This window comes from Apus apus, chromosome 16 (genome assembly GCF_020740795.1).
Source record: "Apus apus isolate bApuApu2 chromosome 16, bApuApu2.pri.cur, whole genome shotgun sequence".
NCBI classification, from domain to species: Eukaryota; Metazoa; Chordata; class Aves; order Apodiformes; family Apodidae; genus Apus; species Apus apus.
Window position 1 is genome coordinate 12607689 of NC_067297.1, and position 12065 is coordinate 12619753.

General features: G+C 36.1%; 1 protein-coding gene across 1 annotated transcript in view; it reads left to right on the forward strand.

The window, feature by feature from the left end:
- Nucleotides 1–12065, forward strand: part of KNTC1 (kinetochore associated 1) — a 38497-nt gene that overhangs the window by 3433 nt on the left and 22999 nt on the right. The window contains exons 8-29 of the mRNA XM_051633896.1: nt 599–692; nt 1032–1084; nt 1322–1434; nt 2182–2236; nt 2974–3072; nt 3751–3794; nt 3888–3953; nt 4043–4118; nt 4612–4737; nt 4827–4916; nt 5418–5483; nt 5965–6026; nt 6113–6224; nt 6967–7110; nt 7347–7403; nt 7486–7587; nt 8330–8446; nt 8912–9055; nt 9336–9434; nt 9868–9971; nt 10129–10234; nt 10759–10893. Of these exons, the coding sequence (XP_051489856.1) occupies nt 599–692; nt 1032–1084; nt 1322–1434; nt 2182–2236; nt 2974–3072; nt 3751–3794; nt 3888–3953; nt 4043–4118; nt 4612–4737; nt 4827–4916; nt 5418–5483; nt 5965–6026; nt 6113–6224; nt 6967–7110; nt 7347–7403; nt 7486–7587; nt 8330–8446; nt 8912–9055; nt 9336–9434; nt 9868–9971; nt 10129–10234; nt 10759–10893 (2064 nt within the window). The remainder of the gene's footprint in view (nt 1–598; nt 693–1031; nt 1085–1321; nt 1435–2181; nt 2237–2973; nt 3073–3750; nt 3795–3887; nt 3954–4042; nt 4119–4611; nt 4738–4826; nt 4917–5417; nt 5484–5964; nt 6027–6112; nt 6225–6966; nt 7111–7346; nt 7404–7485; nt 7588–8329; nt 8447–8911; nt 9056–9335; nt 9435–9867; nt 9972–10128; nt 10235–10758; nt 10894–12065) is intronic.

Below are 12065 nucleotides of genomic sequence, written 5' to 3' on the forward strand. Positions count from 1 at the left end.
AAATCACTGTGGTTCCTAGTGGGTCTGTTTATATATAGTCTTGTCCTTGAGCTCAGAGACAAAGCAAAAATTGGGAAGTCTTCCAATCAGGTCCACAATCAACGAAGGCTTCCCAAAGCAACAATTAAGATCCCAACTGAACAAGCCCTTAAGCGTGAATTAAGTGCCAGAACTAATAAGAAATAAAAACAGACATATTTTGAAATGTTATTTTGGACTAGAAACAAGTTTTCTGAGTTGATTGACAGAAACTTGTTGAGTTCAATGCAGTTTCTTGGCGAGTTCAGTGCATGTTTGGTTCAGGTTTCATGTTCTATGAGGATGGAAACTGGATGTTTTGAAATGGGCTTGTTTTTAGAACAGCCAAAAAATGTTTAGGGATGCTGACTGTAACAATTACTGTAGTAAAGGCCAGTCTTGAAAGGATAAATTAAAAATAAGTGTATTTTTCTGAACCTCAACATTCACTGGGAATAAAGTTCAAGTCAGTTTTGCAGTTTTCCAAGTGTTTTTAAGTTACAGATCAGCTGAACAAGTACACCTGTCCATGGCCAAATTTCTAATGTCCAACCCCATTTTTCTTTACCTTTACTGACAGGGTAAAGGGGACTATGTGCTCTCCAAATGGGAGGTAGACACTACCAACCACCTGGTGTCTGTTAGAAGTTTTGCTGATTCCAGTCTGATCAGAGGTAAAGAGAATTTTTCTTCTTTTTACAGACAAGTGTGGAAGTCCTATTTCATGGCAGAAAATACTGAGGCATTTTCAGGTCTCTCATTGTTCTTAGTAAATACACACATACCAAATGGAACACTTCTTGTGCAGCCAAAATATGTGCTTCAAAACTGTTCAGTTTAATTTAGATATGTACCTCCCAATTCTGGTTAAGCTAACTGTTACAGACCTAGCAAGTTACATGAGGTTAAACATCTGTAGTTTTCCAGTCCTTGGTTCTACATTTTAATGCATTTTTGCTTCCAATATATTTTTCAAGAAAAATAATACTTTTCTGTGACTGGGTATTTTTTAGATGCAGCAAAACTTCAAGTTCTTGACAATCTGCTGTTTGTTTTAGATACAGAGGTATGTGTAATCATTTGGTTTAGTCTTACAATGTTCTTGAACCAGCTTTATTTAGTCTATAAAATAAAGTTGCTTATATTCACAGATCTTGATGTTATTATATTTTTTTTAATTCCACTCCTAGTCATTATTGAAGTTATGGAATGTGTTAACATTCTGCTAAAAAAGACTCAAGAAGTCTTCTATAAAGAAAATAGGAAATCCATATCCAATTCTTTTAATATTTCTTTTTTCTAGAATATCTTAAGCATGTGGGATGTTCATTCTCTTACTCTAATTTGGGATTGGCCTTTAATACATATTGAAGAATTTCTTCTAAGTACAGAGTCAGATTCTTCTCCAGTCATATGGTAAGTAAAATGTTAACAGCACTAGTTCTGGAAAGTGAAAAGTTGTCAGTCCCTACAGGAAATGTGCCTCAAACACTTCATTTGCTGTGGCAGTGAATTCTTAGACATCTTTGTTGAAATCTTTCTAGTCAGTGGGACAAAGTAATTAGTCTGTAAGGATCCTTAGCTCTGTGGAGTAGAAAAGAAAACCCTGGTGCTTTCTGCTTTTTCGTGCTTTATCTGTTGTTTCTGCTAAGGAATCTTGCATGTAACCTGTAGCATTTAGGAAATGCTTGTCTAAAATAAGGTGTATAACACAGCTGACAAGTCTGATGTTATAAAAAAGCTAGTCTGTCTTTTGGGTAGATAAAGTAGTAAGGTCTTCATTCTGCAGATGGAGAAATCAAAATGTGGAGATCTGCGTATTTGGTAAAATGCAAAAGAAATTTATGGTGATTAAGATTAGAAGACAGGACTCTTGGCTCTTCCCATTACCCTATGCCAGTGTAAAAAACTAAGAATCAGATCCATTTGGAATGCTTAAAAATGTCAGAAGTTAAATGTATGTCCTCTACATGCTAAACCAGTTAATTTTGGGTGCACTATAGGGTTTTTTAATGTAGCAGTTTCATGGAAAGCTAAACTGTCTGAAACTCAGAAGGCAGAATATTTCACACTTTAAACATATTTTGTATGTTTTGTGTACATTTTTTTAATTTTATATATTTAAAAAGTATATGTTGCTTTCTTTTTTCTCTTGTTCTGTAGGCAGGGGCTTGCCAATGTTAAACTGATAGTCATGACAATACCAGATAACAAACAGGTAGAATTTCTTTATCTGTGTTCTGTTCCTCAGCTGTTATGCAGTCACTCTCAGAAAAAAGGGGTGGGGGAATTAAAAAAAAAAAGATTGCTATATATTTGGAGCAGACAAAATTCTGAGGAGCTCAAAGTCACAACTGAAATGTGACCATCTATGTATTAGGATCTAGGGAGTAAGGAACCATTGCAATGTCTTACTGTGGAGACCAGGGTGAGCTGCCCTGCTTTTTGGGTATGGGATGTATTATATGGGGTTATTATTTAGACTTATGTGGGGAAGAAAAGAACAGTTTCCCACAGGTTGGTTGGTTGGTTTGCTTTTTATGATGGTAGACAGATAGGGAAGCAAAATTTAGTGTTGTCTTACATACCTGCACAGACTTCTTTAGAGCAGTATCTGCCTTATTCAGCATCTGTCTCCATGTACAGTCAGTGCAGTTAACTGAAATGGAATGGCAGGATGAACATCACACAATTTTTTAAATGTGACTTATCTAATTACATATAATATGAGGCAGCATCTAAAATTCATGAAGAGGCAACATCTAAAATTCATTCACCTTCATTAAATTATAGAGATCTGCTTTTTAATAAAAACTTAGAAAAATAGTGTCCTTCCATCTAACTCCATAATAAACCAGAAATGATTCTGCAAACATTACTCTGTCACCAGGGTTTGAGGGGAAAAAAAAATACTAACTTGTTTGTTTCACCTCCCTCCTTTTTTTTTTCTTATAGATGAGAAATCTAATGGTTTTTGCCTTGCCCACTATGCAACTGCTCTATTCATTGGAAATATCTCTTGTTTCTTCACTTGTTCAAAGTGGGATTAGCACAGTATGTTTAGATTTTTGTTGTTCTTTGAATAAATATAGATATCTTAATAAGTATAATTATTTAAGAGAGTAGTGTGTTATTCTTCTTAGATTATATTACATTATTCTTGTTAGATTAGAACAAAATTGTGCTAGATACTGTGCAGGAACTATACAAATAAAGATTAAATGGTGTCCCCAAAGGGTGGAGAAAAAGATACAATATATGGCAAACTGAACAGTGTCATTCTAGGCCCAGGTCTATGCAATGTTTAATATTCCTGCCAGTTGTTCTTGCTGCTATTACAGCCAAATGCTGTATGAAGCTTTAAGTTCTTTTGGCATAGAAAAATGCTCTGGGTTTATTTGGGATTTATTTAAATTGAGATGAGGGAACTACTTCTTTTACTGTTTAAACTGCTTCCCTATAAAGACTTTAAGAAAAGATGATGAGAACTTTATGAATTAGGAATGTTACAAAGATTGGTGGAGTTGGATATCTAAGAGGATACCAAGCCAGAAGTCTAAGCAGTGACTCTTAACTGGAATTGTGAAAATGAAAAAGTATTTAAAAAACCCTGCAAACTTAGCAGAGAATAAAGCAGGAGTTTGTTTATAGAGTAAGAAGCACTTCAAGCATTACAGTTGTGCTTTATGACTGATTTCCCCTACCACCTCATGATTTCTGTTGTTGCTACAGGATACAATATACTTCTTGGAGGGAATTCATGGAAAACATCAGACGTAAGATAATGTTTTGTTTCTTACTAGATCTTTATTAGATAAAAATAACAGTTTCACAGTTGATAAACTCACATAGTTCTCTCTCATCCTCAGACCCTCTGAAGGCCCAGTTTCTATTGTTGTAATGAGAAGTTTAACTGAAGCCTTGCCAGAAAATAGGTACTAGTTTCCATGAAACACTCTTTTATTATTATTATTTCTTTCATCTCTGCTTTGGCACTTACACTGGCACTTTATTTCACCCCTAGACTGAGTCGCTTACTCCACAAACACAAATTCACTGAGGCAGAGAATTTTGCTATTCAGTTTGGGCTGGATGTTGAGGTAAGTTGTCTGTTCTTGATAAATAAAGCTGGAGATTAATTAGTATAACTGAACTTACTATTAAAAAGCTTACCCTATAGTCAAACAAAGCATTAAAAATATTAGAAATATTTTAAGGGATGTGTCCTTACAAAGGAACTTGCTGTTCTTGAAAGCTGATTCAAAGTTAGACACCTCCCTGGTGAACTATATTTGCAATGACTAACAAACCTTGCAGTGAGAGGTGGTGCAGATGTACATCTTTTGATTGAAATAAGCTCTGCTGGATCAGAAGAAAGCACATTTGTCCCTTAAAGTAGCAGGAAACAGTGTTGCTAAAAAAAAATAATTTTCACATGCATTTTTTAACACATGGCTTCATTAACTGATTTATTCAAATAATGCAATTTGAATGTTCCCTCTGCTTTTTTTCTTGAAGCAGGCTGCCTGCTTCAAACTTTAGTGCATCTAAATGAAAACTGTGGGGTTTGGTTTTTTGTTTTTTTTTAAACAGCTTGTACACAAAGTGAAAGCAAACACTATTTTAGAGAAACTGGCTTCAGCTTCTGTTGGGAGTTATGGCCATAAAGCCTGGCTGGACCTTGTGAATGAAGCCAAAGAAAATTTGCAAAAAATTCAGGTATGTATTTATTTCTACCCCCTTTCTCTAGTAAAGTAATTGAAATTACAAAGGAGCTTGGAATTAATTTTTTTTCCTTCTACAAACAGGATAGCCAGTTTGTTGTGGATTACTGCATCAATGCTCCATGGCCACTGTATGAAACCACTCAAGAAATGCTGAACTATGCTAAAGTCAGAGTAAGGGGTTTCATTTGTTTAAATTGCCTGTACTAATCCATTCTTATTTCATGCTTCTGTACAACTTGAGCAGGGTGGAGATCTTCAGTTACCATCATTCAACAAGTAAATTCTTTATAAATTTTATGTTACCAAACATGAAAGAGAAAGCAAGGCTTGTTCCAGCCTTGTTCTTGCTATTGCTTAGGGTCCAAAAAGAGCTTACAGTTCTGTTTTCACATCAGAAAGCAGGTTTTAGTTTTGAGTAACAGTCCTTTTAAGTACCTTTAAAATATTAATTTCAAGACTGAAAACTCAAAATGTCATATTTTTGTTTTTGTTATTTTAGTCTTTCCTGCTTTATCAAGCAGAATCAGAGATACAAATTATCCACCTGATCCTGAATGCAGGTAGAAATCCAACCAGAGTCCAACACTAAAATAAAGGCTGCAGTTTACAGAAGTACTAAGTTTTTGCTCCTATCTTTACTAAAAGCCAAACCATTTCATGTATTTGTTTCAGATCCTGAAGAAAGAGGATAGAACTATTGCTCCATCATCTGATGGGGCTCTGGTATCCATGACTGAGGTGAGCACAAACTTCTTGGTCCTGCAACTTGTTATGATAAACAAGTATATGGTAGAGTTCTCAGAACTGTATCACTGCTGAACTTTTCAAAAGTCTAAACAAGAATATATTTTATAGTATGAAAGAGAACCACAGTAATGACAAGTTTCAGAAATAAGTGATTCCTTCAGTCAAAGAAGGATTCAGACTCAGATGCTCCAGAAATTGAAGGAAGAAGCTTTCTAAAGTGCTTTTAGGCACTTAGTGTTGTTATTTAGTCCTATCCACACTGGAGAGGCCTCATCCACCTTCAAGGAGACTCAGTGTAACATGTTCACACACCTGAAATTCTGGATTAATGCTTCATTAAGCAAATGTACCTGTTTAATTAACTATAATTCTCAAACAGTCTTTATTTTCCTCCATTCTTCCTCTTATTCTATCCATGTCATGTCACTATTTGATGACCCAGATATTAACTTTAAATCTCATCTCCATCCAGGTATTGAGAGCTCAGGCAAGGCTCACAACTTTCTATGGAGCTTTTGGCCTAGATAAGTTCAGGTTTGTTTCTGAGGTTCTCCCTCACCCAAACTACTTCAAAGTTGACATGCATCAATAATAGTTTCTTTCCCTTCTCTCTCTTCCAGTGGTATTGCTTGGACAGAATTCTTGAACAATGAAGATGTTTTCAAGAATATTCTTTTTCAGCTAGAAGAAGGAAATTTACCTTGTGCACAGTACCTCTGGCTTAGGCACCAGGTGAGATGGCACAGACATATTTTGGTATTTATAGAGGATGTTAAGACTTAATTTTTGCTGCCTTATTTAACAGAATTAGACCAGTGTGGTTACAAAACAGCTTCTCAAAGAAGCAAAGGTCTATGGCAGAGTCTCATCTGTTAGCACAATGATTACCTGTTCACCTAGCTCCTTAGAAGGCTGAACTTCCTACTGATTTAAGAATAAATTGGTATTCCTGATGTCAGAACACATATTTCTAGGTCTAAAGGATGACAATTCTTTTATTTATTCTGTGGTGGTTATAACTTTCCATTCACTTCCTTGCAAGCACAGCTTTCAGAGTTTTTAAGTGGACATTTGCTGGCTGCCTTAACATCCTTTGAAAATAATCACAGACTCCTTAGAAAACAATCACATGGATTCTTTACTCTGAATGACACATTCATAAGAGTGGCTATGGGGTATTACATTCTTTAGTGCAGGACTTCCAGGACTCTGTCTGTTGTTTTCTTAAGTAATAGGACATGATCCTACTATCAAAATTTACAAATAAATTGCTTCAATTAGGTCTTGTTTAAGAACACCAAGCTCTTACTTCTTCTGAACAGGGCTGTATCTTTTAGAAGCTCCTATGATTACTGAGATTTTCTCTATGTATTTGTGAAATCTACTGCTTCTTTCTGCTAGTGATACACCTTTACAAAGTATCAGATAAACACATACTCCATATATTTGTAATTGTTCTGTTTAAATATTTCAGGCAGATTTTGAAAGCAGCTTTGATGAAAAAATGCTGGAGAACTTGCTTAATGCCATCCATTTTACTGTTCCTTTGAAAGAACTATGTTTGTGGCTAAAAAATGTTGTAATCCCGTTCTTAAGAAGAGTTGTGCCAAAGGGGCAGGTAAGACTGACTTAGTAAGTGCAAAATGTGATTTTATCAGTCTAAATAATTTTCTAGTCAGCCCTACAGGCTTTTCTTTTTGAACATCAGAACTTTGTGCCTCTGTCTTTTCAAGAAATTATTTTCCCTACAGTTTCTATTTTAAATTATTTCTTTGAAAAGAATCTTAAAAAAAAATCAAATGGAAAATTATGCTTAAATAGAAAGCATAACTACTTGTAATTGTATTTTTTCAGAAAATATTAGCAAAATGGCTGGAACAAGGTGCTCGAAATCTTGAATTAACTGATAAGGTAAGTTATAGGGCAGAAACTTTGCATGTCTGGTATTTCTAGATGTATGATATAGTTTGCTAATATCAATTGTTTTGGACAGGCAAACTGGCCAGAAAATGGACTCCAAATGGCAGAGGTTTTTTTTACAAGTAAAAATCAAGGTGAAATGGGACTGACAACTTTTGGCCATTGGGCTCCTTTGGTAAGAAATATCAGCATTCTTTGAAATGAATTGCAATGAAGCATGTGCTATGGCCTGGCAAAGCAGGTATTAAAATCAGCTGTTTAAGGTTATGAAGACTGGATTTGTGCAAACACAACTAGGTAATGCATGTTACACATTCTAGGTGTACTAACATCTATGGAAGTGGTAGTATGAAAGTGGAGGAATAAAGCTTAAAGCTGTGCATTGTGAAAACTGGAAACACTCACATTCTGATAGTTAGATTTGCTGTCTTGAACTTCCAAATCCTATGTTGTAAGTGCATAATGGAAAGAAATTTACTCCAAGTCCCACTTCCAAAATATATTTGATTTTCTTTGCTGTATCCCACAGAGAGGTGACAGTTCATTGCAAGGCATCAAAAATGGTGCATTTTCTTGGAAAATCACATTAAAAATAGGGTTCTGACTCCAAAGAAAATGTCAGGTGTGGTGACATGGTTCCTGGCTGTGTCTTTCTTGTCCTTTAGACTTTCAGTCAATGAAATGCCCACCCCTCTTCCCTTGCAGGGTCTACTAGAGCATCACTGGTTTTATATTTAGAAAAAAAATCTTTCCTAGTATCTTACCAGAATCTTCCTTGCTGCATTGGAAGGCAGCTACCCCTGTCTCATAGCAGAGATGTGGAGAATAATTTATTTTCTCCCTGTTTATGGCAGCACTGAATGGTCTTGAAGATTGCAGCAAGTCTCCTAACATTTCACTTCTAAACACTGTTTCAGAGATGTGGTGACTGTGAGGAGGTACACAGGTTAAAGAAGCTGGTCAATGACTTACAAGAACTGATAAACCTGTACAGAAAATACAACTGCAGGCTGGCACTCTGTGATTTTGAAAAGGTAATTCAAGAAGATCTTTCGAGTGGTGGATTGTTTTGAGAAGGAAAAAAATCTTGCAGCAAGCTATTTGAAGTCAGACAAAAGGGTAATCCTGATGGATTGGTTGATTAAACCTGTGTTCATAAGCTGCTAAGACTATTTGATATGTTGTGTTTGATATGAATCTTGTTTCAACCATGGATATAAATATATAATGTGAGCAGGCATGGCTTAAACCCCATGATCTGCAGTTTGTGACAGGTCATATATTGTGGAGCAATCATTAGCAACAGATAAATTAGGAGTACAACTGAACAATAAGGGGCTTGGTGAAGGAGAGCTTTTATTTGAGCTAAAGGAGGATGCTAGGACTTTATGGCATTCCTTTGATTTCAGTGGAGACTGGTTGTTGAACTACTTATGAGAGATGTAGAGGATCATGTACTGACACGTGTGATGTTCTCACATGTTCTATTTGCTGCCCAGGAAAACGCAACTACTATCGTGTTTCGCATGTTTGATAAGATTTTGGCACCAGAGCTTGTCCCATCCATTTTGGAGAGGTTTATAAAACCCTACCTCTGTGAGCATAATCTACAAAAGGATGAAATTCTTCTGCAGTACATAAAGGTATCTCTATTCTCTGCCTTTTGAAGAAAGCTTTTTAAACACGAGTAAGCAGAAAACAAATCTGATGGCTATTTTTACTTGAATTTTAGGATCAGCTTTCAGATGAGCTTTCTTCTGTCAATTAACTTATTGATAGTTACTATTTCAATCATAAGGCATTAACAGATAGAAGGGAAACAGCCAAATCTGTCCCTTCATGTCCAGAAAGCTTGATTTTTGTTTATAAGACATTCCTATCCTTTCTGAATTCAAATATCTTAATCTTTATCAAAATATCCAGGATTTGCTAGAACGTTGTCGAACACGGTCTGCTTCAGTGTTTGAAACTGCATGGGAGGCAAAGGCAATAGCTGTCATTGGCTGCATCTCTGATACAGATGTAAGTATATTTTACAAAACAGGCATCAAGTGGCTCTAACACATCAGTGCAGGATGACACACACAGTTTGACATAAGCATATGAGTACATTTTTACAAGAGTGGTGTGAGGAGGAACAAATCGTGTGCTGCCTTCTCATGCTATCTCAGAAATCTCCCATGTGATGTTCTTTGCTTGAGAGTTTAATTGTAGTTTTGATATCATCACATGGAAGAGTCACCAACTTTATTATGAATTAAGCTCAAGCTCTACAGTGTTGTAAATTACTAGAAGCATTTGCTCACCCGACACATTATATTACACTAATGAATGCCCGTACACTAGTGGAGATTGGGCCAAGAAATAAAATGCTTGCCTAAATCAATTAGTCATTTGTGAACAATGGTTACCTTGTAACTTATTTTGAAGAGAAAACTTTATGTTTCTTTTATAGCTGAAATTTGATGCAGTTCTGCAGATAATGCATGGTGCTGTGGTACCATGGAGTGCAGCAGTGGAGCAGCTGGTAAAACAGCATTTGGAAATGAAGCATGACAAGTAAGGCACCATCCACAGTCTGCACCTCAGTTTTGTGTGCTTTCAATTAGAGCTCTGCTTTGGGAGGGCAGAATACTGTGTATTTGATGTAGTATGATTATTAAATTGCATAGTTATAGGTAGGAAGTAAATGAGTAATGATCTAATTTGCCCACAGAGTAAAGTTACTACAGGAAAGTTACCGACTGATGGAGATCAAGAAGCTTTTACGAGCCTATGGGATAAGGGAAACTAATCTTGTAAAGGACAATCAGATGATAATGGTAAGTGATCATCAGCATTACTCTTATTTCTGTTCAACAAAAACCCCTACGCTTACCTGCATGCATTTTCATGGGGTATTAGAAGCCAGACTTTTCAAAAACTCTTAGAAACTGGTAGCTCCTACTTAATATCTGTTTTTCTTGTCCTGTTGGGACATATTTTTTACTTGAAATCCAACTCTTGTTTTTAAGAATTACTAGATTAGTTTAGCCCAACCTTAATTTAACATCTCCCCTTTCTTAGAGAGAAAGCATAGGGATTTCTGGAAAAGTTTCTTCCTGTCCTGTGAAGCCAGATGAGCTCCCTGAATTTTGAGAGTCCCCAGGATAATTCTCTTCCCCAAGCCCCATTTTCTCCCAGTTATGTTTTCATCAACTTTTCCCTAGACAGAAATTTTAAACTTCTAGGTAACTTGCCAAGCATGAGATGTACAATTACAGTGCAGAAGTAGTGTGGATAAATTACTTCATTAGTTATCCTATACATCAGCAAACTAAAGTCCATACCTGTTTTCTTCTTACAGAGGCTTGTGAAATACATTCTCAAACAAGATACCCCAACATCTTTGGAGGATGCTTTGAAAATTGTAGCAGCTTATATGTTGCCCACTGTGGAAGTCTACATTCTGAGGATGATAGACCTGATTGACAAAGAAAAGGTACTGAAGTACTTCATATCAGTTGATTTCAGAATTTAAAGACACTGAGCCTTATTTCCTGAACAGGGGCAAGTTGTGCTACTTGCTGAAACCTTATACATGGTTTACGTGTAACTTTTTTTTATGATGGTGGTATTAATTGAACACATAGTTACCTGTACTTAACACTGGAAATGAGACCTTTGTCAGTTTTAAACATCATGAGCCATCCTTCACTTGTGGGAAAAAAGGATGGAAATTCTGACCTACAATATACAAACCAAATTTGGGATTGAAGCCTCTAAGTATTTTCACATGCTGTTTTTGCTAGAGTTGTTTTGGGACAAGATGCTTTCTTGCCAACAACAACAAAAGATGTCTTCTCAGGAGAGCTTTCTTCTAATGCAATGATAGCCCATGTGAGGACAGAGCTGCCCCTTTAGTATTGAGAGCACCTGAATGTTTCTCTTGTGATACAGGGTGCTGGAAGTTTATCTACTAGTTTTCTTCCAAGTTAATTTGAAGTCATAGAACTATAAAATGGTTTGAGTTGGAAGGGACCTTAAAGATCTAGTTCCAAACCCCCTGCATGGGCAAGGACACCTCCCACTAGATCAGCTTGAGCTAAAAAACCTGAACCTATTTTTAAATCAGATTGATATCATAGCTAGAAACATTCCACTTTGCTTGCTACATTATAGCAGGTGTGATTACCTTTATACCCTGTGGTTGTCCTTGTTTATGTTACTGGGACCTCTTTGACCTGAAGAAATGAGGCTTTTTGATTAAAGGAATCAAACTGATTCCCCTGCAAAGTAGTGTTTCTCATGTTGACATTTGTTCTGCCTCATTAGCACACAGTATTCTTGATAATCATACCAGTTTTAATGCATTGCATAATTGCCAATGAATAAAGCTGCATTTTAATTTGCCTGTTATAACCCTTAATAAGCAAGCACATGGATTTTACTGAAAGCCTCACAGATTTAGTAAAAAGTGTTCAGAGAATATAACAAAGTCATGTCACAGTAAATGTATTTTCTGAAGAGGTTTACAGTTAATCAGCAGAAGATTAATCTTACCCAGCTCACCCAACTTACCCATCATGCAACCATTGCAGCAAAGCAAGGGATTACACATAACTTAGCTTTTCTAACAGAAAATGCCCTTTTCTTTTGATTATTTCTGGTTTA